This window comes from Temnothorax nylanderi, unplaced genomic scaffold, assembly GCF_030848795.1.
Source record: "Temnothorax nylanderi isolate EJ_2023f unplaced genomic scaffold, tnyl_v1.0 TNYL_tig0003_pilon, whole genome shotgun sequence".
NCBI classification, from domain to species: domain Eukaryota; kingdom Metazoa; phylum Arthropoda; class Insecta; order Hymenoptera; family Formicidae; genus Temnothorax; species Temnothorax nylanderi.
Window position 1 is genome coordinate 523,965 of NW_027249065.1, and position 25,828 is coordinate 549,792.

Below are 25,828 nucleotides of genomic sequence, written 5' to 3' on the forward strand. Positions count from 1 at the left end.
CGGCGCGGCGGGGGGACACGCGACGGACCGTATGAGCGAGCGAACGGTATGAAATGTCCCGCGGCGCGGCGGGGGGACACGCGACGGACCGTATGAGCGAGCGAACGGTATGAAATGTCCCGCGGCGCGGCGGGGGGACACGCGACGGACCGTATGAGCGAGCGAACGGTATGAAATGTCCCGCGGCGCGGCGGGGGGACACGCGACGGACCGTATGAGCGAGCGAACGGTATGAAATGTCCCGCGGCGCGGCGGGGGGACACGCGACGGACCGTATGAGCGAGCGAACGGTATGAAATGTCCCGCGGCGCGGCGGGGGGACACGCGACGGACCGTATGAGCGAGCGAACGGTATGAAATGTCCCGCGGCGCGGCGGGGGGACACGCGACGGACCGTATGAGCGAGCGAACGGTATGAAATGTCCCGCGGCGCGGCGGGGGGACACGCGACGGACCGTATGAGCGAGCGAACGGTATGAAATGTCCCGCGGCGCGGCGGGGGGACACGCGACGGACCGTATGAGCGAGCGAACGGTATGAAATGTCCCGCGGCGCGGCGGGGGGACACGCGACGGACCGTACGAGCGAGCGAACGGTATAAATGTCCCGCGGCGCGGCGGGGGGACACGCGACGGACCGTACGAGCGAGCGAAGCGTTAATAAACGTCCCGCGGCGCGGAGGGACGCGCGAACGGACCGTACGAGCGAGCGAAGCGTTAATAAACGTCCCGCGGCGCGGAGGGACGCGCGAACGGACCGTACGAGCGAGCGAAGCGTTAATAAACGTCCCGCGGCGCGGAGGGACGCGCGAACGGACCGTACGAGCGAGCGAAGCGTTAATAAACGTCCCGCGGCGCGGAGGGACGCGCGAACGGACCGTACGAGCGAGCGAAGCGTTAATAAACGTCCCGCGGCGCGGAGGGACGCGCGAACGGACCGTACGAGCGAGCGAAGCGTTAATAAACGTCCCGCGGCGCGGAGGGACGCGCGACGGACCGTATAAGCGAAGCGTAATGTCTCGCGGCGGCAGACAACGCGACGGGAGCGCCGGACCCCATTGTACCCTTCACTCCCAGCGAACTGGGAGGAGGGTACGGTGTGCTCGTAGACCCTGTACCTCCCCACCGGGCCCTCCCTTCGGTAAAGCCGAAGGTACTGCCCCAGTGGATCGTTGATACAGGGAGCCCTCTCACCACGGCAAGGTGGCACACCACGAGAGGGACATTTTTTACACGCTTAACTTTATCCGTTGTCCTACCTACCCGTATTACAATTTAGTATTTGTTAATCCATACCTCAAAGTGATCACTTGAGATTTGGGAAACGTAGAATTGAGAGTTATAACGTGCGCGATTGGAATTTAATTGGGGATGGGGATTTTCCAATCTCGCACATATGCGAGAAAATATAAAGAAAATAGTCCTACTTTGGGCAAATAAACTGCTCAAGAAAAATTCCTTCAATGCCGGCTGATTAACAGCGCCGGTAGACGATTATAATGTTGCGGTCGATTACGAATCGTTGCGATCGTTAATAAGCGCGCGTTAATCATATCGGAAAAAAATAAACAACCACGTTGGATCGTTAATAAAATCTTAATTAAGTGACTTAATTTTGCTTTTAATTTTACAATGATACGCGTAATTAATGTATTCGTCCAAGAATTAATACACAGCAGCAATGGAAAGTAAAACAGAATTATATTATCAAGAAATGAAAGAATTTTATGTTAATCGCGTTCTAATAAAAATCGTCGTGATTATATCTCACAATTAGTCACAAATATCTGGATTTCAATAGTACAATGTAGAAACACGAGACAACAGAAATTTAAAAATTAATCGATGACTCGATCAATCAATTATTTATTAATGAATGGACAAACAATGTTTGGTATAAAAGTATAAACCGAATCGCGAACCGAACCGCGAACCGAATCACGAATCACGAATCGTTACTTAATCTCACTTTAGATATCAATTGAGATATTCAGACTAAATGACGTGAGATCCAAAGGGATTAATAATTTCTCCATATAATTAATATCGCAATCAATATAATGAATTCATCAAGTTCTTACGCTGTAACATTTGTCTTTACAAATTCTTATATACATATTTATATAAATATTTCGTTATTATAACGCAATAAAATGCAAAACACTTTTCAAAAAGCTTCGAGAGCCGGGCTCTCGTAATAAAACGTAATAACGTATAAATCAAAAAAATGTCAGGGCCAATAAAATTCGATTGAAACAGCTTTGGCACATTTGTTAAAATCCCCACTTCGACGCATAGAGACTCGGGTGCGCCGCGTTGCGCAAAATGCAAAATACAAAACAGTGTAATGCATCAATAAACCCGACACGACCGGTATGGATACGAGCAACAAAATGTAACTACTGTACAACTGATATTTTCGAAAAAAAAAAAAAAAAAAAAACAAGAGGAAAACAGCGATGAAGCAAGTTTTACAGCGCGACGTGTTTCGGCAAATTCTTTCGTTTTACTATCAATCAGCATACATCGTGCATTTCAGTTATTTTGCACACAAAATACATCCGTCAGATATAATTTTTATTCACGCGGGGCCAGCGATAATGCGCGCGATTGTTCGCCCAGCGATCATCGCGGCGCTTTATACACCGAAATTTCGTGTCATGCAACGTCCATTATTCTCGGTTTCACTATGCGGAAGTTATTGGTAAGTAAGACGGTCCGGACCAGAGCATTATCTACGAACAGTAGTTCTCCATGGACTGGGGGCTTTAACTTCGGAGTCGGCGATCCTCGCCACAAAGCGAGGACGATAGTTTGGCTCGGTCCAATGTGCTAGTTCGATTAGTTACATGGCTCGTACCACGGCTTATGGTTAACGTTGAACGCTTAAAGCCAAACGCCCGCTGATCGTCCGCTGCATATGTATGCGTCCTGCAGCGTTTCGCAGACGATCCTATGATCTGTCCAAGTCTTTCGAAACTCCCCTAACGATATCGCTTGCCGTACTGAAGCGGCGAACTACGGAAAACTATCTCCATATTTCTGTGAAAGTTTGTTCATTGAGGCCGAAAGAAAATCCTAAGTAGGAAGATACAAATCTCCTATAATGTTCAACAGAATTTTAGTCATTAGTCATTATTTACGAATAATAGAAACTTTACGTGTCTGGTTAAAATTTGTTTACATTAATATGTGTAATCGTCAGAATACCCGACGTTAATTAATTATTGCAAGATTAAGATATGCCATCTCCCGCATATCAGAAGACGCGAGATACTCAAAATTGCAAGCAATTATTTTCTCGCGTCGCACAATAGCCGACGGTTTCGCCGTGAGAAACAATGCGCCGTGTAAAATAGGAAGTCGCAAATAATAGTCGAAAAAATTCGGTTAACGGAACAGAGAAATGATCTGACACGTGAATTTATCCGCCGTCAGAAATTAAAGCGGACGTAGCCAATTTTTCTCGCTCTCTCGCCTCGGCCTGAAAGAAAAGCTCGCCTTTAACAGCACGCGAGACAAAAATTTCAGCGAGCTCGTTTCTCATCCGCGGCTGCGCCGACCAGCCGCCGCTTTTCTTTCGGTACAGCCCGGCGCGTAACAAACGATTCGCGGTGTGTCGACTTTCAGCGGAATTTTCCTCTTATTACCATCGCACCATCGTGTATATTTAACATCCGCATAATACCCTAACATCCCTAATATACACTGAAAAGAGGTAACATTTGAATTGGCAATTATCGAAATCGGTCGAGCGATTACATAAAAGTGCATAATTAAAAGGGGATTATATAATTCCCAAATCAATTTTTAATCCATTTTCTTTATATAATCACGTAGTTAGACGCGGAAAGTCTCCTGTTATTTTAAATAATTATCATTATTATGTGATAATATTCCATATTTTAGAACTGCATTATAGAACTGTTCGATATATTATAGAACTACTTAAGAGAATTTGAGGATAAAAGAGATAATATAGTAGGTGAACACTTTTTCAATTTAAATATTTAAAATGCTATAAAAAGATAATTATATATAGGATATATAGAATCATTTGTTATAATTAGATAATTATCAAACTATTTATCTAATTCGAAATTAGATGGCATCTCTTTGTGTCGTTTTTTATTTTGTTTTAATGATGGACAAAGCTGGAGCGACATAATCACTCTTTTTGCCAGATAAACTATATTGACGAATCTTACTAGAAGTTATAGCTCTACAATATTTCTCGCAGAAACATGATTAAATTTAGTATTCTGCTACACAAATATATTTTATAAAAATTTCAACGAAATTCTTTCCTACTCAATCTAATATGCTAATATCTGCACGTATTTCAAGAATATTTAAGTTCTTTTACTTAAGTTCATTACTTAAGTTCAGACGCCAGAGTTATTTGTTTTCATTATTTCGTGAGAGAGAATTTCGTGGACCAGCCTCAATTTCTATGTCGCCGGGGATTGCTTTTTATTAAACTGCTTCAATTGTATTTGTTGCAGGTACCACTCGAGAACATTGTCCAGCACCCGCCGTTGTCGCCCACGAGCAACGGAGACATTCCCAACAGCCTGGGGCTGCGATTGATGATCGAGCCTCAGCATTTCCGGATGGGACAGATCAAGATCAAATGCATCGCCGAAGTTGGCTCGCGCGTATTCGATTTCGAGCGTAAGGTGTTGCAGGCATACGTAAACAACCAGAGGCTCAGCGCCGGCGATATATATGTACACGCGGCTGCACACAGCATCCGCGCCGGCATCCTCGCTCCACTGCTGACGGCGATCCTCGCGCTCGTTTTGCTCACAACGTGACCTATCGGCCTCCTCGCGTGAGTCGGCCTCCTCGCATGGGAATTACGTTGTGGCGCGCGCTCCAGAAACGCGCGACAGGTTCAGTGTCAGTTGTCCGATCCTTAAATATAAAGTTAGGCTTAGCGATTAAGCGACGATAGGCGAATCATCGATCGATCAGCTCGCTCTCGGTCCAACCACGTTTTCACGTTCAGCGATGCATTACTGTCATATTTGCTTGTCAACAGATTGCTCAGGAAACACAAAAAGACACGTGAGAAAATCTCGTTGAGATAAGACGATCGTATATAGCGATTATAAAAGAATAAATTTCTGTAAATTATTATGACGCATTAATTATTTAGTTATGTTAATTATTATATCTTATTTTATTGTCATGTAAAAATTATTATATATCTCTTTTTAGTATACATATACACTTCATATGAAGAGTGAAGGGATCGTTTTGGGGTCAATATTATCGCGTGGTAATTTTGATAGGAAATGATTAGACAAACGCACACCTTCGCATATTTAAGAAATTTTTTAGATCAGTATTTCCCGTGTTAGACGAATACTTATTTGAAAGTTTCCCCGTAATTTTCATGGAGGTTTCTCTCTTCCTTTCTCTCTTTCTCTTTCTATCTCCCTTCGATTTCTCCTTATCATATTTAACCCCTAATCTTTTTAACGAGTTCCAGATCCGGGAGACTCTTTAAAGTTCCCTTCGATTTCGGCTCGCAATCATTAACTTCTCATTGAAGTTTCAAGATTTTACGGTTAAATGTAAATGTCACGAGTCAGATAGCGCGATCATAAACTTGTTAAATAGTAATGAAAAATTTACAATTTTTAACCTCGTATTCTCTTAAATTTGTTAAGATTTCAAGCTTTTCCGACGTTTAAATAAAGTTTAATGTAAATTTGGAAAGTCGTGCTTAATCCGTGTTTCACTGTATTCTCGTAATAAAGTCCGTTCTATTTTATACTCCGACAATTACCGTCGTGGGGTTTAGACAGAACTAGCCGTACTTCATATAGCATGCATGTCGTACCGCGGAGATATAAATTCTAGCGTAGCGCGCGTGCAAATTCCGTTTTACGACACGCATGAGATTAACTACCGAAACGCGTATAAGTCACTACACCACGGCGAAATGCGAATTACGTATAAATCGATAAATGGATTTGCCGTACCGGCATCAACAAAACGAGATTAATAATTCAGATATCTCACATTGCAAAATTGCAAATGCGCGGTTGCACAGTTATATAGGTACAAATAATAACTTTATTGAAAGAGAGGCTCCCTTTCAGGATCGCGTAAAAGTTTCAACTCGTGATTATTTCGACAAAAACAATTTGCATGCAACCTGAATAATGACTAAATAACGTTGAAAATCCAACCCAAAGCGATACATTCACGTCGTCGTAATGAAAACATATAATGTTGAATCCAAAATTAGTATACTAATATTATATTACAGCGCAGCATTCGTTCAATGGAAATTTCCAATTAACAATTCAACTTTCGTATTTTTCCCCAATTCTTTTTTCAAATATAATCGGTCACGCAATATGGCATTCTATCCGCGAATAAATTTTAACGCATGATTATTGTTTTATCGTAAAACAGAATTTTCCATAAACGCACAATTCGACGAAATATTTGGCGATCTTTGGACGCGTCATCACGTACGATCGTCCGACGAATCCGACAGATTTTCACTTTGCCGGGTGCAACCGTTTCACGTGTTTCGCTGCCTGACAACAAAGGGCGTGTGGTCACGAGAAGCGAGCACGGACGTACGAAGAAAAGAAGAAAATCCTGAGAGAGAGAGAGGATTCCGCGAGAGGCGGTCCATTCGACCGCTCTTCAGAGAAGACGCTATAAAAAGAGACGAGGAAGCGTGACAGGAAAGTAAGAGAGTGTGCGTGAGAGCAGGTGTGAGACAGAGAAAGTGAAACGAAGTTGAATCGTGCAGCCGCAAAGAGGAAAAAAAATGCAGGGCAAGCAGGGAGAAACGTTATGTGTGACCGAAGTGGAGACGCGAAGTTTGACTTCAAGAATGAAAGTAGGTGTGATATTATAGTATCTAAGGTGCGACTCGTCGGTCTTCCAAAGTGGCCACTCCCGTCTTTGATTCTTTGCCTTGAAAATATAAGTTAACTACCGTACAAGTTTTCTATCGTTGAGTAATTATTTTCTTGAGCGAAACTTGCGCGATAAACGCACGAATTTATGATGTTATATTCTAAGAGATATACACTTTTTCGCCTCATTCAAAATTTGTATAAATTTCAATGATAGGATATGAGTCGAGACGGCGCGCATTTAAATTTTATTCGAATTATCGAATCAATTCTATTCACAGACAGGATCATTTTTCGCTTGATGCAACACGCAAAGTTGCAAATTACCGAAGATGGCCAACTTTCGAAGAAAGCGAGTGACTAACGGAAATAAATGAAAGCGTGCTTTAGTGAAAACAAGAGGATGAACGCGACTGGCCTCGCCGCACATATCACATCACCGACACACGTTACCATGTGCTTAACACACACAAATACATCACACAACCCATACACATACCAATGCGCGCATGAGCGCACGTACGTCTGGATTAAGAGATGGAAGGAGCAGCCATCTCCCCCGCAGGGTGCGCAGGATACACATATATCACGAGACGGTTTCCTTTTGATCGCTATCGCTCATCGACCCGAGTGTTATTTATTGGCTGTAATAATTTACGAGTTCACGAGAGGGACACGCTCTGCAACGCGCATAAATGTCGCTTCCGGTATTCGGCGATATTCGGCTGAATTTTTGTGCCTGTATGTGTGTGTATGCGTAACATTTGCCTGGATCCATTCGCGGAAAATTACGGCGTACGTATTTAAAAGCCATTCCCAAAGTGCCAACTGCCAAGAACACTCTCCTCACGTATAATTTTTCCGATTGGATATATTTATGCGCGCGATATGGGAGAATCGTTAGAAATGACGATAAACAGCAGTTTATCGTGTCTATTATTGCTTAAGATCTGTTAGATAATAAAATCCTAGTCGTTTAAGGTAATCCTATTAAGTATCAAAGTTTGATTACGAAAGAATGATAAACTTAGCAAAGTATTTCGATGAAACGAGAATCGTATGAGATTCACTTCCATGATTTTAAATGTATGCATACGCACTTTACTATAAAATATTTCTTCTATTCTTTAACATTTAAATATTCGGTTTTACAAGGCTACATTTTGACACAGCTAAAATTTCCGGAGAATAATTTATTCTCGTGAATCAAGCAAGATACGGATTTATCACGTAGCTTCATTAAAGATAAATCGAAACGATTAAAGTTTGCAATAAAAGCAGTTCGAAACGTTTGGATTGATGCATCTCTCAATTAAAGCATCGTTTCGCAGCCATTATTGCATTTATGAAATTATTATTTTTTTGCAATTTAAACATTGCAGAGAAAATTCACTACTAATTCAACATCAGCACAGTTAATTTCTCCAATTGAGCAATTTACGTAATCATGCATTATTTCGCGCGATTTATCAGAGCGAATGTTAAGTGTTATTATCGCTCGAGACTCATTTTCCTAATTAGATAATTTAATTGAAACATTGTTTCTTTCTCTATAAAATATTAATACCGTCTTGTTCTATTTTCGAACATCATGTGACGATGTGCACGTACACATTTAAGCGTAATCGAATGATATCCGTTTTAGAATGGTATCCGAATTGCGTCAGAATTATATGTCGTTTCAATCGCAACAAATATCGCGGAGCGTTACGTCCCCATTGCCGAAAGTTCTTGTATTTGCTTAACGTTATTGATGTCGCGAAACACAGCTGGTCCCAGGTGAACGCCTAAATCGACAGTGGTAGAAATTTTCTTCGCCGCGACCTCGATCGATCGATATCCCAATTTTACGGGCCGTCGAATCGCGAAAGCCGGAGGCAGGTTCGAGGATCTTCTTTGGTGCTGGCTAGATCCTTCGCGTTCTCCAGAAAGACTTAAATGGATTCCTAGCGGAAACTTAGACGCGGTAAACGATTCCTGTTTCGACGACGAAAACTACTCTCTTCAAAATTTCCGTGCAATTTTACAAAATTTCTGTATTTCTTTGCAAGATGAGAAATCGGAAAGTTTTTCAATTGAGTTTATTATTCGCGTACAGAAATCAAATGTATCTTTTGACATGAAAAATTATATTGAGATTTCTCGAAAAGAAATATATATATACGAATTCATGTAGCATAAATTTGGTTAACGTTAATTGAAAAAAAAGGGATTTAATATAAATTTTTTGTAAACTTTATGTTATCTAAAAGAAAACTGTAGTATGAAGAATAAGAAACTAAAAAATTTATCTGTAGTAGTATTTTGATAGTGCAGGTCGATATTTCAATTTTACAGTCTGTCGAATACCAAAATTCGGAGACATGCAAGATTTCAACTAGGGAATGTTCTCGAGATCCTGCTTGGATCCCACAAATTTGCGTCTCGCCGTGAAATCCTTTACTGGATTTCCCAAGGAAACTTTATCTCTCTCCATGCGTTGTTGAATCTTATTTTTACGGATGTAAGCAAAGCTCAAAACAATGCATCCTGGAATATTTACGATCCTCGGCTATTTTCGTTGTTTGCCATTAATTAAATGTGAACTCATGTAAAATTCATATCTCAAACTCAAACACGAGGGAGATTTGATATCTCAACATATTCTAATTCTCCTAAATTCTTCGATTTTCTGTGTTTCTCAATTTAATGTAAAAAATAAAGGAGAGATGCGTAGCTGAAAAATACGCGTCTTTATTATAAAATTATCTTTGTCAGGAAGAGTGAAACCTTAGCCATCCAAATAGATACTGCCACGATAATTATCCGATATGTTGAAAAGTATATTTTATAAGATCCTTAAGATGATTTTAACGAGTCCGTGTTCAAGTTTTTATCAAAATCAAATCACATATTCATAGAAACATAATTACAAGTAAAAAAAAAATATTACAATAGATCCCGAAGTCCCTCGGTCTAAAAGTTACGTATGTTAAAATCAATCTATGAGAGGAACAAGAAAATAAATTCAAAGCTATTTTTTATTCCTAAGTCGCGCGAATTTACATATGCCCACACACGTCGTTCGGGTTAACGCAGTCGTATACATTCCTTCTGTTCGCCGAACTATAAGTGTGTCAGCGAATCCGATAAAATCGTGGATCGAAGAGCAAAGCGGAATCTCTTTGTCCGGGCACGATCGATATTTTGATTTTATGGAACGACGAGCAACCGAGAGCCCAGGAAAAGCTATCGTACTCGGAACGCGTTCTCTACTTCGCACGTTTTACCGATTTCTTTCGTTACTCGTTGCACACGAATTCCGCATAGCGGTAGGAAAGAAACTACGACTTCAAAAAGTTGTGAAAAAACGTACGTTTTTACATACGTTTTTTTTTTTGCAGCTTCGCGTTGTATTCTCGCGTAATTTCAGTCACGATTAATTAGGCAAGTTATCGAATACGTGTCCATAGATCAAATAGCGAAATTTTCAACACGAACACCCTGCGGACGCCACGCGCGATGTGGCGATAGTCACACACGTACACGCTCACTTACACAAGTATACGTAGCACACACAAAACGTACGCTGCCGGTCTACGAGAGCGTTAGATAGGAAATAAAGGGCCCCTCTAGCGATACGGAGTTTAACATGTAAATCGATAAAGTATTAATTTAATTAATACAAGTGTTAATCCCCCTGTAATTATAGAAGAGCGCCTCCGCGAGCCACGATCGAATCTCGTTAGTACGTGTAGCGTATTCAAAAGGTATTCATTCGATGTAATCGTGGATCGCGAAGGTCCGCCGGCACCTGAAGGAGGGAAGGGAGGTTCACGAGATTACGTTCGAGTTGGATTAAACTTTCCTGAGCACTCGAGATCCCCAATTATCCTCCATTGCGTTAAGAATTGTCAGTTTTCCGAAGGAGCTGGGCGACTTTCCTAATAAAATGAATTAACGTCTCTATCTACTTTCTTTTACTTACTATCTACTTACTTTCGGATAGTCAAAATTACATCAATTTACAGTAATTTGTTCCGCGATAAGTTCAGATCGATCGAACGGTTTCGGCCAACCATGTAGAATTATTCGAGTTCACAAGAAAGACGGGACTGTATAAAATCTGTCAAAAATTTGACAAGCAATAGTATATAGTGAACAGAATCCAACGCGAACGGATCCACCTTCTGCTCGTCGCATTTCGTATTTTCAAGCTCACGGATGCACTATTGCGATTTGTGGTAACTCAAATAAAAATTATGCTAGGGACACTGTAGCGGTAAACGTCATCACGATGAAAGATTAAAGTAATACTTCTTAAGGAACTCACATGTACAAGATGTCCCGTCGCTCTTCTATTGCTGTCAAATCTTTTAATAAATTTAGGGCATGTTCTTTCTCAGTAAAAATTAAAAAGCTTCATTTTATGTCACAAATCGATTTCAGTTAAATCAAATAGATTTTCTCTTACCATGAGACTTCATTAATAATTATTAAAATTAATTTGAATTAATATTAATAATTGCTTTTAATTAATGCTAATCTAATACTAATTATAGAGTATTGGACATTAATACTGACAATTAAAAGATACTGCAAAATGTCTCATTTTTTATTAAAAAATAATATAGGTAGACGAATAGATCGAAATTCATATGACGCAGAATGTACTCCATTAAGAGAGGAAGATAGCAACGGGACATCTCGCATATACGTACGTATATATACATAAAAGAAGCGATCTCGCGATACGGAGTACTCAATTAATCATTTCGATTAAGTGCAGTCAGCGATTAGCATAATTGACCATACACCATGGCGTGAACGTGGAAAGCGAGAACGAGTTACTCTTCGTGCAATGTAAGTATAGATAATGTAAGAAGTCCCAGGAGAGAGAGAAAATCTCTCCGACCGCGTGTGTAAACATGCGGGCACTATGCGTGCGGCGCGGCGTACGCACGCCGACGCGACGTGCCTGCAAGGCGGTTGGAGCTTTAAAGTGCAATGCACAGAATCGCGTGGACGTTTATGTACGTTTATGTAAGTAATATATTAATTGTAAGATAAATATATTGAGAAAGAAAAAAGAGAGATTCAAAGATTATATATATATAAATATAAAAAAATATAGATATACATATATATATATATATTATTATATATTGCAATAATTGCCACTGTAAGTTGTCGGAGTGTTTCACGCGTACATATATAAATATTATATATATATATATCATTGGATATATTTTATAGGTTAGACCATACGTTTTTGCTAAACTGGCGAATCGAACGACGAAGTTATTACGACAGCATACAACTTATCGATTATCTCACGATTATCGGGAGGACATTTCATTTTCTATAGCTTTTCCTCGGCACATCCATCTATTACTGTGTTTACTGTGATATGTGTTATTTGTCGACGTTCATACGATTTATATCCGCATACGTTTCTCCGGTAAATTACGGATTCATTCGCTCGTCTGTATAGATTCACCTAGATTTATGTCACGTCGAAATAGCTGTGATTTACCGATTGATTTGTGAACCTTATTCTCTTAGGGAGATTACTACGATATAGCGTACTAAATAAATTGGACGAATTAAACGTAACTTCGAATATCATAAACGTACCAATCTTATATTTCTTTGTTCCTCATCCAAGACTTCGCTCAAGTTCGCACTGCAACTCCGTCGAGATTAGAAACATAATTCTATTTTTTTACTTTTCAACGTGGTTATAAATACAAAATGTAAATTCTCAGTCCTGCTTTGTTAGTTTTATGTTCTGGCTCGCAGAAACTTGAGAATAACAACAGAACGTACGCAAAAAATTAATCGCACAAATACTTAATAAAAATTTAGACGTGAATTATTATTGCGTAGAATAATCAGTTTCGTTTAAATGCTAACCTTGATACGGAATAAAATTTCTGCGAGATAACTAGACGGTAGCAGCAGAACCCGCCGTTAAACAAGACCGTAACCGATAAACCAGAATCCACATGTGAGCATGTGTACGTGATGGTGTTACCAAACTCGACTGAGGTCTCCAGTTTCCATGACATTAAGTTAAAAGAGCTCCTTTTACGATACGGCTGGATTTCTGCTCGATGTCTCACGTTATATGCTCCAATTTTCGTCGAGACAATAATTCGATAACAACATGTTACTGCCGTTCGAAAGAGAAAGTGATGTACCGACATACGAGAGAGGAAAATATTGACACTTGGAGCAACATGTTAAAATGTATTAATAATTAGTAATAAATAATTAAACAATAAATAAAGATATACGATTTTTGTGACACTTTGTAAAGTCCAAAATAATGGAAATGTGAAATTATTCTCATATAAGGAAATTTTTTTAGATTTAAAATACTGGGAAAAATTGTTATTTGTTAAACACAAGAGTAAAAGCGCAAGATCTTGAGCTTATGATGGAATGGGAATTGAATTAAACTTCTTCAGGATTAATCAGGATTATTTAACGATTAAAATGGCTTTAAATTACGTCGCACGGTGAATAAATTGTCTCAACTTATCGCAGACGTTTTCGTACGTATCTTTACTGTATATACCACCTGCGTATGCGCACTTATTGCCATTGCTCCTTGTGCAAGAAAACGAAATACGCTACTTGGGCAAAACGCAAAATGCCGCCTCGAGCGATCGTAAAAACGGGGAACGTGACCGGTGCATAATGTGTGCGCGCGACCAAGATTACGGGAAGAAAACGGAAGTGGATTCGGCATAATGCGGGCTGGCGCAGACGCTCCTCGGTGTATGCACATTATTTTTGCGCATGGTATCCGCGAAAGGATGTACATTTGCATGCAATTCCGCGCGCGCGCACATACATAAGCATACATGAACATTTACGTGCGAAGAACGACGCTCGCATCCTGCACACGAATGCAATGCATACGATAAATGCCCTCCCTTATATACACGTACATATGAAACATTGCAGATCCACCGGGTGCGCTCTCAACAATGAGTACGAAGAAAATGCCAGTTGTTTCACAATGAGTCGAAGCATCAACAATTATTTAACGGTGCAAATTAAGTGACTTTCGTCAAAATTGAATTTCGGTATTCGCGATCAAAAGTGTTAATACATTTTCTGGTTAATTTTTAGTATATTTTATTTTACAATGGTGGAGTATTTTTGCGTTTTGTACAATCCCTTTAAATTTTATCAAAAAATCTGCGATTAAAGAGATTCGATCTGCGATATTCTATACGCATGACAAAAATATTCTGTTTCTATTTTTCTGCACGTTCTGTATTTTTTACGCAGCATTTTATACGTACAATTTCCTGGTGCAGAAAAAATTTTCTCGCGAAAAAAATCCGACCACGATATCAATTACAAAAGTGTCCAAGACAAATTTTTTATCAGTTTACAGTACCACAAAATATCGAAAAGAGCATTATCGATGATGACGTTAAAAGCATGTCATCGGAAACTCGAAGCGCACGATATTCGATATATCTGATTGTGAAAACATAACACCGTTTTAAATTGCCGCTGTCATTTGCAAATAGTTAAGCTTCTCAACGCTTTTCTTGTATAATTTATCAAAACAATTTATAGATAAATATTATTCAAACAAACTATGATTATTTTCTTTTTAAAAATGTAATCGTTAGCTTTGAGAAAAAAATATCAATCCCATTTATCAAATATTATCGATAATATCGAAATATATAAGGTGCACGCTAAATATAAACTAAAATAATATAGTAGCCTTTCCATTATCGCAGATAAAGTTTAATATGAAATAAAAAGAACTCAAATATAAAATCAACCGTAAAACGGGTTTCAAGGTAGTTCTTATTTGGCTAACAGAACGTTGATCCTATCATAACAGGAAATAATGCGATAGTGTTTGACAAGTTGTTGCGGACGTGAAAATGGTATAAATTTTAAATATCATCGTGCCACGTCCGACAGCAACGACGTGCGGAAATAAGAGGCTGGAAACGGAAGAACAACAGAGAATCGCAAACTTTAACGATACGGCAGAATGCGCAAACTGCGACAAACTTGTCAGTTGAGTAAAGGCACGAAAAAGTCTGTACCTTAAACTCGCGGAGCGTACGGGTAAAAAGGTCTCCGTTCACCGTACGAAACTTGAAATTTTAAGGGCAAACCGTAAGATTTGCATAACTGGATAAACGTTTCGCGCACGTTTCAGTCGAGCCAGTTAGGGACTTTGCGCGTAAAAAATACGGCTTGTTCCAAGTTTATCGAGCCGTGTAAAATCTATACTGATCAAATCTGGTATTTATATATTAATTCTTAAAACTATTACGTCACGATACTATATATTGGCATATAGTATACAGACATGTAACAACAATTAGAAATTAATCTACAAAAGAGTAAGACTTTGATTAAACACTGCGGATTTTTTTTTGTAATTTACGTTGCAATTGTCGTTCTTCGACATCGAAGTAAAAAGTAACTGATAAATAACAATCACGTTCGTGAAATACACATTACACGGATCCGACAAGCAAGTAAGAAAGATGGATGTTGCGATTAATGAGACGTAACAAGTACGACCGGATAACAACAAGTGAAATTGGCCGCAACGATATGCACGCGGTTTTGTATACCGAGCGTCGATTTTACGTCATACATTACGGCGTGCAACGCGCGTTCACGACAGCGGTAGATTAATGACCACGATCTGCATCGAACAGCCGTTTCTTTGGATGAAACGCATCGTGCGCTTCATCCAAGATAATCATTCTTTATTTCGTAGATAAATAAACTTGAAATTGCTCCGACTGAAAGAGAACCAATCATGGTAAAGATTAAATGCAAATTTTATCACAGAGAAATTCAAACGATGCATCGAAAACTATAAAATGTTCCGCCAATCCTCTCGCAAATAAATTCTCTCGCGACAGATATCGCGAAATAATTCTTATTCATTCGCGTGCACGGGAAATGAAGCATCTCTGGCGCGGAATTTATATAATGCGCGTTGCCACAATATCGTATCTCTCTCTCTTTCTCTCTCTCTCTCTCTCTCTCTCTCTCTCTCTCTCTCTCTCTCTCTCTCTCTCTCTCTCTCTCTCCGCGAAAAAACCGCGAAACATCGATAAAGCAAACCGGAGATAATTCGCGCGTACACGCGGCGCGGCGCGGCGTCTCGACATTGCAATCACGTGTGACGCTATTAAGGTTCGTTTCGCGCGTCAGTATTCATTTAACCGGCTGGCAGCATAGTGGTACAGCATCGGAAATTCCATGTGTTATCCACGTTGACGCGATTAGGATTGTTTCGCTATGCGTTTTCTCGCGGCCGCATGGTCAGCGCGTGTTTTGCCGCGCTTCAGTAAACCACGTAATAAATAACAATGCCGGAACGTTAACAACAATTTGCGATCCGCGCTATTTCACAGTTATACGAATGGAGTATTCGAATGCAGCAATTGCTAGACAGCTAGTAGTTCCGTTATTTTGGCAATTATATTTACTTAAAAGCATTTGTTAAAATATAATATTCGTAAAAAAAATCTTACGTAAAAAAAGATACGTTCGTCTATAAGCGATAGTTAAATAACAATTTTAAAAATTCATTCATTACTAATCTAATATATGCAAGATTATTGATTAATGAAACAACTGATATATCTCTTTGCTCCATAAATATTAAAATTAAACATTAAGACTCACAATTTTCGACGTGTGTTGCAGCTGCATCTCGGAACATACATCCTTTATGAAGTCAGCTTCACTAGTCACACTATACACACTCTCGCGACACGACGTTCATGTCCCAACGCGGAAAAAAGTTTACGACGAAACAAAAACTGTATGGTCTCCTCGGATTAATAAATCAAACAACAATCCGTGTAATCGCAACGTGAAAGCAATAATATAAAGTAATGTACAAGATCGTAAGTCGTAACGATTCCTGTAACTCACATCCGCGAACGAGTTTAATTACGACAGTTTTAGTATTTTGCGCGACATTATTATACGTTGTACGATCTCGGTATTTTGCAATATTCGTTTAATTCAGCGATGTCGACGTAGAGCGCGGAGAACGACCAATCGAGCGCAAGAACGATGTAAGACTGTTACCTCGGTGTGTCAAGGGTTGCCCGTGTCCTCGACGTTCCTAAGTCAAACTAATGAATCTTGACCTTCCTAAGTGAACAACCGAACTCGCCGAAACTTATACGCGGTGGCATATTATTAAGAAAGATATAATTTATGAGATATTAAAAACAGAACATTCTGTAGTATGAAAATGAAATGTTTGCTCACTATGTGGCCTTCAAATAGAATGTAGCGTATCATCGGAGATGCAAGGATGCAAATATTATTTAATATAATATTAAGTTAATGTAAAATTACTAGATTCTTGAAGGAATATTTTTTACTGCTATTTAAATAAAGTTATGAGTAATATTTTCATTTAAGTTATGAATTTTTTAATTAGGGATTTCAAAAAATTCGCGATTTCACAAAGAATACGTAACACTTTGGCCGTTCTAATCTAAACATATATTTCGTCTGAAACTTCACGTTTCCATTATGTTAAATTACTACTTGTCTACATGTCTATTAGCGCTGTCATGGCTTTTATTCTCCGTTCGCTTATTGTATAATTCTAGTGACGCGTTACATGAAATAACGAAATATTCGACGCTGACAGAGACCGAGTAATAGCGATAGCGCGGCATGCAAATCTCCTGATTTCACAGGGATGATGCGATTGCACTTTTCCGCGGCGGGTCCCGCGGCTGTGTCATTTAACAACGAATTAGCGCCGCGGTATGGGAGATTTGTCGGATGTATTTGATAGCGTCACGCGAGATTAAACAATGTTGGCAAACACCTGGGATTATTTGTCCCGGAGAATATTGGATACGTGCCAGCTTTTCCGCGCGTGGTACCCCCTTAGGTCTTATTATCAAGATAAACGCTGTATCCACGATACGGCAAATCGGCTCGAAGAGCAGGCGGCTTTTTACCGAGGTAACGAATTTTCCCGAGTAAACATTAATTCCGTTGTAATGCCGTTGTAACGAATACACGATCACGTATCACAATCCAGTGTAGAAATAAATACGTTACATATATACGCGAAATGAAATAAAAAACTAAAAAGAATATATATATATGTCTCATATACCTAAAACTGTGCAATAAAAAATAAAAACCGTCACGCACAATACCGAGCGCAAAAATTGATTGAAGCGCGGAATTTGATTAAGCCTCGCTGCCTGCATAAATGTGCAAACCGAAAATTTTTCCAGTCAGTAAATATTACTATAATTTGAACATTTAGCAAGCAGCGGCGTCGATGCGATTAACTGTGCTTCACGTCCGTAAAATACATTTACGCGCTTACTGTAATATTTTACAGAATTTCTGATCTAACCGATTTTTGTCTTAACGAAGTCACAAAAAGGACATCGCGACCAGAACAGATAAAATTAAAATGTTACCGCGCCGTACGTTAAAACGGCGAATAACAAAACTGTAAAATTTTTAGAAATAATCATTTTGAAAATTTACTAATATATCGAACTGTAATTTTCCCATTATCGAAAATAAACCCCAGGATTATGAGCTTACGAAAAATTTTGAACTAAAGAAAAGGTTATTTTACATTTTTTTACATATATATCACACAAATTATATATATATATATATGTAGTATATATTAAACAGATTTGACTATTCGTTTGCGGTTCGTAGCAATTTGCAGTTTTGATTTCGCTGTTGCAGGGTTTAATAAATACCCTCGCATCGGCCTTTCGCGCAACGCGCGTAATTTAACGCGGGGGTGGAATATATTCGACGCTGATTAAAGCCGTTAAAAACAATTGCAATGGCGGGATTACGCGAGTCGCGCGATAACGCGCGGCACGCGCGTAATAACGTCGTCTATAATCTCTATGTTATATTCGCGTGCGCGCAGAAATATCACCGTTACGATGTTCAAACAACCCGTTACACGACCCCCAATGCAGAAGTTTGCTCACCGGCAGGCAGCGTTGTCGTGTTACACAGGCTATAGTCGAAATTCGACGATCGTGCAATAACGTTGTAATTCCCATTTCTCCGATTACATCGGATTTGATCTTACCCGAGAGCCGATCAAATCGAGCGATATGTTTTTTTATTTCCAGATTACTCCATAAACCCCGGCGTAAAGCCATATTCGATGATTATCTGTTGAATAAACGATAACGATAGTTTTGTAGGCGAAGAAACGCAAATAATGCGTACGAAATTGATCAATACCGACGGAATGCAAATGCAAAATCCAACTAATAATGAGATAATTAAGGATCGTGATTACAACGTACCTACGGATAGAGGAAATTTGTCACGATTAAGGAGAAAAACAAGCAATATATATATATATATATATATATATATAATGCAAATTAGTGACTAATTATTATGATTCAGATTAGCGGAACAATGTAAAATTACATTAAGTACACAGATTGTAATGAATCTATTTTACGAAATACGCGTCTCCACCGAGTTTCCGGCAAATTCGAGATTAAATCCAAAACTACAGTTGATGAGGCCAATGCGATGCAAATCGCGTATGCAGATACGGAAAATAAAAATTCCTGCGTCGATGGAATTCGCCGTGCTTTCATTTGCAATGTTCGTCAATTAAACCGGCTGATTCAATTTCATCTTTCCACATTCTCATTTCGCAGCTATCACGCGAATATTATATCAAATTGTATCCGTCTGGTTATCAAATTAAGAGAATATATCTCATTTGGTCCACAAAAATAACTGTTTTCCATTTTTTGCCGTGCCTTTTCAGTCACGTCTCGTCAAAACGTGAAAATAAAGCAATTTTATCGATCACCGAATACATCGCCGTTCGACAAAATAGCGTGGAACATACGTAGGGCGGCAGAGTAAAAATTGCAACAATTACAAGAAAAGTTCGCAGCTAAAGTGTGAATAATAGAACGTGATTAACGAGCCCTACTTTCCGTGTTCATTATTGCGCGAAAGAAATAATAGCGCGCGTCGGTGCATAAACCTACCTCTACCACTGCGCGCGTCTGACAATGAGCGCGCGCGTTTGTCTTTTTCTACTGCAGCTTCGCGCGTGCACCGTTAATCGTTGTTCGTTTAAAAACTCTAAAGCACATGATATTGTTTCGGTATTAGGATTTTTATCTAACACTTTTATAAAGAATCGGTATCATTAACGAGACTTATCCTGGAGTGTAGCTCGCGAAAAATTGCCGAAGGGATAGAACACGTGGGAAATAACGCGATCGGGACATGTGTTACAAGTAACACGATTGCAAGAAAGAACTTATCGGCGCAACACACACAAAATTGAAGCGGAGCTGGTAAGAAAAAGCCAGCTGGAGACGAGGAGAAGATGAGGAGAGCGGAGAGAGAGGCTGGCGACGGAGGTTGGGGAGAAGTGTGAGTAGAAAAATAAAGTGAATAACTTCGGCTACGTGACTTTCTCGAGCATATCGAAAGATTGATACACTCCTTTCGTCACTGCTACTACCCCCAGCGAGACGAACCCACCAGAGTCGGTAGATACAGAATTTGCAGGGAACGCGTAGATAGTCAACTCGCTCTTTATCAGCTTCATGCGCTTCGTAACCTACCACATTGCTCTTCCAACGTCGCCCATCGATCACCATCGACGCATCGAATGTTCGCGATAGCGTGGAGTGAAGGATCAAATTGATGCGCTTATTTAATCGTCACTCAATTGCTCATGGATAGCGATTGCCACAATATTATAAATACATAGATATATAGATGCTTTATTTATTTTTTTACTTATTACTTCAATAATTTCTAATAAATTATTTTAACATTACCTCAAGTATTCATAATTATCTTTTTGTAATATCAGTATACTTAAGTTTCAAAATTGTTAAATATTCTTTGTAGATAATATCTTATATTTTATAATATCTGCAATTTGTACTATTCATAATAATTTTATTTTATCTTCTGCAAAATTAATCCTAGGAAGTAAAAGAATATATAATTTCGCATTCGTTGTAGCATGTTTTAATTTTTTATTTGCATCGAGATACAATGCACGTGCGCTTTTATTCTTTGATTCACGACCGCACATATTTCTGTACGGGGGAAACGTCGCCGCGCGCGTGCAGGGACAGGCGCAACGCCTAAGTTCTTACATCTCAAATAGAAAAATAAGCTTCATTTTTCGTTGGTAGCGTCGCGAAACGTCACGCAAACGCCCAGAATTCCACTTATTTTAAAGCCGACGTTGTTCTCGCGCTTCACCGGAAGTACATGTCACTCGGTACAAAGCGAAGCCATTTCCCGCCACGTATCTCGCGGTTGCCGGTTAGCGACTTTAAAAGAGATGATCCTTGTTCGCATTCTTATTGATGTCACTTTTATGGATTGATATTGAAAAAATTAAAAAAGATATAAGAGCAAATAGAGAGGGACAAAATATCATAAGTTATTGTCGTTGATCATTGTGTTACAGACCAATTTTTCCTTGACAAAAATCAGAATTATATTTCTCGACAAATCTTCAAAAATAATTTTGACGGGTTTCTTTAATTTAATGGCTCGTATATAAGTTATATTTGTAAATTCAAAATGTATTAATGTGACAATAATTCAGACAATTTTGCAATATATATGTATTTATATTGTACTATGTAATATATATTTTTTTCTATTATTTTAATATATTTTACTTTCGCAAGACACTTCTTCGATATAACTGAATATATTCTAAAGGATAATGAGATATCAAATGCAATCGACATTTTTAATGCGCTCTTAAATATTAGCTTCGATTTCGTCCATAACTGCATAAGAAAAAGCTATTTCCCATGACGTATTCTCTGCTTTCTGCGCTAAGAACGACAACTCAATCGCTATATCTGATTTTGCTCTGTGTTATCACGCTTTGAAGTTTCGTTCGAACACGTTTAAGTTTACAAAGATCAATATTGTAATGAATCGGTTTCGAGTTAATCGGATCGTGTCAGTAAAATTGTCTTTGATATTAGTTATGATATTTCAATCAATAATTACATTCGATCATTCTTAATCAATCCCAAGGAGTTTAAATATTATACGATCCGTACAATCAGTCCTGGATTTCTCCTATCGATTACCGAATCCTTACAGGAATAGCTGGTCTCCGCAGCTATTCGTACAAAAAACCCTCGCTCCGAACCGGATAACGATTTCTTTTCGCGTGCGCGTTTTACATCATCGCACCGAGCGGGACACGTTGGAAATTCCCGCAAGAATTCCACGCTGCATAATCCTCGCTACTCTTCAGTGTATATCTCGATCATATTCTCGAGTTATACAAGACGCGAGCGAATAAAGGACAATGCGCAAAGTAGAGAAAAATATCGTGGATCGTATCTCTTTCGAGGAGACGACGCGTCGAATAAAAGTATCGCGCAAGCGGCGACGGATCGCGTTAACACACCGCGCGTTGCGTCTGTATCTCGGCTAAGAAAATTGCTCGCAAATTATAAGACAAATGGAATCCCATCCTCATCCCGTCACGGTTGATTCATGAGTCGCGCTCGTCATTTAAATCAAAATCGCGTTAAAATTCAGATTACGCCATTATGTTTTCAGAAAAGCGGGACCATCGCCACGAGTATCGCTGCTTTTCGCATCCGTTTATATCGCGATATTCCGCGGGAAATCAATTAACTGCATTCGTTACGCGCCCAGCACGGTGCTCTTTATACACCCCTGCGATTCCCTCTCGTCGACTTGCCGAGGGTGCTTTAAGTGCTATACGCTATATAGCGTCGTCTTAACGAGGGACCTTTGAGTGTTTGTTTTCACAGCGGGAGGAATGAATTATTTATTCGCAAATGTCTGACGACTCTCATCGATACCGCATACAAAGTGGTCTCCCTTCCTTCCCCGCTCGGCGCGTTGTTCTCTTTATTCTGTTTATTTTAACATATATATGTAATAAGATTATTCTTATTCAATGAAAATAAAGGTACTTTGTGTCAGCTTACAAAAGTAAGAGAAGTAATCTTTTGTATTAATGAGTCGGATAATAAAGATAAACATAGCGGAGTGAGAATTGTTTAACTCAGCAATTCTCAGGAATAATTTATGAGATAATCACTAAAAGAAATAAGCGCTTTATATCATGCTTTATACTTTAATATCCCAAAATTCTGCAGCGTTAAATACCGCAAAAAGAAAAACAGCGCCCGAATGTGCATCTCGGTATTCTTTTGCGGATTCATTGCCATTGTCTCAGATGAGGATCCACGGAGCGGAGATAACACGATGCTCTGGAGCATTTATTTAGAAACGTCTGAATTATTTATTTATAAATGCCTAACGAGCCATCACCAACTCGGTTCCCCTCACCTTCTCTCTCGATTTCTCTTTTTCTCTTTCTCTTGTCGCGTAATTTACGCGCGACCTGGGTGTACTGTGGTCGGTGTGGCAAGGGAGAATGGGGTAACGCGGGGGAGGACCGGACCAAAGTGCAAAGGAAGGAAGCCGAGAGGACGAACTTTCGCGTTGCCCGTCCAACGAGCCGTTGCCGTAACCGTTGTTACGAAAAAGGAAAGAGACTTGCGACATCCGCAAATAAAAAAAAGAACGAAGAAGAAGGAAACAGAAAAAGTAAAAAGGAAAGTCGAAAGAATGACTTTGTTGAGTTAACTGTCAGTTATTGTGCTCGGATTCTAGTTGTCTAAGGAACAGATACTTTGGAAAGAATACAACCCTCTAAGCTTATGCGTGTGTGCAATGTATATCTGTCCTTCTTTCGCGGTTTTAATATTTATGGTTATTTTACTACCTTCAATCATGACTAATAGCGTTTTAGATTTATCTGAGAAAACGTAGGAAAACTGATCTTAACATTAACAAAGTTACTCTACGTCCAGTTAATCATCCAATTATTATCAAAGGTATTATAAAAATGTAGAAATATGAGAAAAATAAAATACATTCTTTAATAATACATCTTTAATAATCTATTTTGAGAATAATAATATGTCTTTAACCAATAAACTGCCAGTAATAAAAAAGAATGAAATATTCAACAATAAGGACAATAATAATAAATATGATTTTACATATTTGATCCAAAGCATTTCGCTTTATAATCGTAAAATGTAAATTTCAATATTAATTAATAAAATAAAAAATTAATAATTATTCAGTTTCATCAGTCATCTTGTGGCATTTGCCATTATCCTATCGCGAGCTGCAGAATCACCAAGCAGGATAAGCAGAGATTAACTTCGTGTTGGGGAGTCGACGCAAGTTACGATAAGCCGACAATAGGGAAAAAAATTGCCGACTTGGGTTAACGTGATTAACGATCCGCCACATTACGCAACGACCGATGGTGAAGTCGCGTATCCGCGCAATCCGTCTACTAAACACCGAGCCGAGAGCGGAAACGGAAGTGGCAGCGACGTAAATTACCGTTGTGGGCTTTACGCAACGACGTCATTTAAATAATACCACCACCGTAGGTTCTGCAAGAATAAGATTTATCGTCGCTTTCGGCCGCAATTCGCCAAGAACGCAAGAAAATCCGCAATGTTGTACAACAATATGTATGAGTTTTAAACAGAATAATAATTGACGTATCAATAACAATTATTTTCGCAGAATGTTTTATAACGTAACATTTTGGAATTTTGTCCCCTTGAGTTTTATTTTATCCCTCTTATGTTGCAAAATCAAAAAGTTTCCTCTTAGATTTTCCTCTTTACATTTCATCTCTTTGTCATATAAGAGAAAGTACTATAATAAACTGGCCAGATATCACGTTAAGTATATTCACAAACCCTTTGTCTCTGAAAATGAGGGAAATATGACTTGTACAACTGCTCTGTCTCAAATGCGCGTAATGTATTTTGGTCAATTTAAGTTAAATAGCTTTTGAAATAAGGGCATTAGCCTCGGATGAATAACGTACGATATAATGTGGTCCATGTAACTCGAAACCTGTGCGACAGCAGCATTAATCTTCATTACTTTTCATAAATGAGGAAAGTAGATTCCTTTCATAATAAAAAGTCTTGATATTTTAAAGTTAAAACATTTTTTAAAGAGTCTTTGCGTGAAACGCGATATATTAATCCAAGCATTGACGATTATATATAGAATTTAGTCTAGCATCTAGAATTTAGTTTTTCAAGCTCTTTTGCACCCTAAATTATAGAGTTACTACTTATATCATTTGCTGCTTGCAAGATATCAATATGCACGATTGTGTTTCCGCAAATATAATGTCATCAAGAACGAAATTCTAAAAGACAGACTGCAGATGTGCCCGAGTAAAAGATAAATCCGAAGCGACAGGTGGTAGGTAGCTGCGACGTGGCATATTTAAAAATGCATTTGACGGCGATATTAGCGGTGGCACCGTGCCGTTGCCGCGGTTCTAATAGACAACGTAATGTCTCCCGTAAATAAGTGAGATCGTATCGACCGTTATAACGCCATTATCCGTCACTCGTCGAGTTCTCGCGTCGTGATCGTAACAGCTTGCACACGGCGCGACATTTTGACGCTCATATAAGCGCGGCTCGTAACTCGAGCGATTATCATCTCCGAATTCGATACTATCGGAGGCTTTGATAACGTGTCCATAAACAGAATTTTGCTTCACGTATCTACAGCTTACGAGGTAGACAAAAGCTCGGATATGATCATCAAAGCGAGTCCCGAAATCACCTCGGCTTGCTCTCGTTTTGCACTAGAACATACATCTACAGATGCACGACGGTGTTTCGTTCGAATGTCGAAATCTCCAATGGATTTTCTCAAGCATATTCTACAGAAGTAATTAACGTAAAATAAGCTTAACGACGTGTGTAATAAACGGTACATCGAGGCATGCGCTTACATTGCAACGACAGAGGGTACAAGAGAGGGTACAAGAGAGAAAAATAACCAGTT

The 25,828-nt window shown here is 39.2% G+C and overlaps 1 protein-coding gene across 3 annotated transcripts in view; it reads left to right on the forward strand.

Moving 5' to 3' along the window:
* Positions 1 to 12,500, forward strand: part of LOC139770678 (uncharacterized) — a 194,609-nt gene extending 182,109 nt beyond the window's left edge. For all 3 annotated transcript variants that reach the window (XM_071702785.1, XM_071702794.1, XM_071702804.1), the window contains one exon: positions 4,505 to 12,500. In XM_071702785.1, coding sequence (XP_071558886.1) covers positions 4,505 to 4,816 — 312 coding nt within the window. In that variant the 3' untranslated portion in view covers positions 4,817 to 12,500. The remainder of the gene's footprint in view (positions 1 to 4,504) is intronic.
* The last annotated feature ends 13,328 nt before the right edge of the window (positions 12,501 to 25,828 follow it).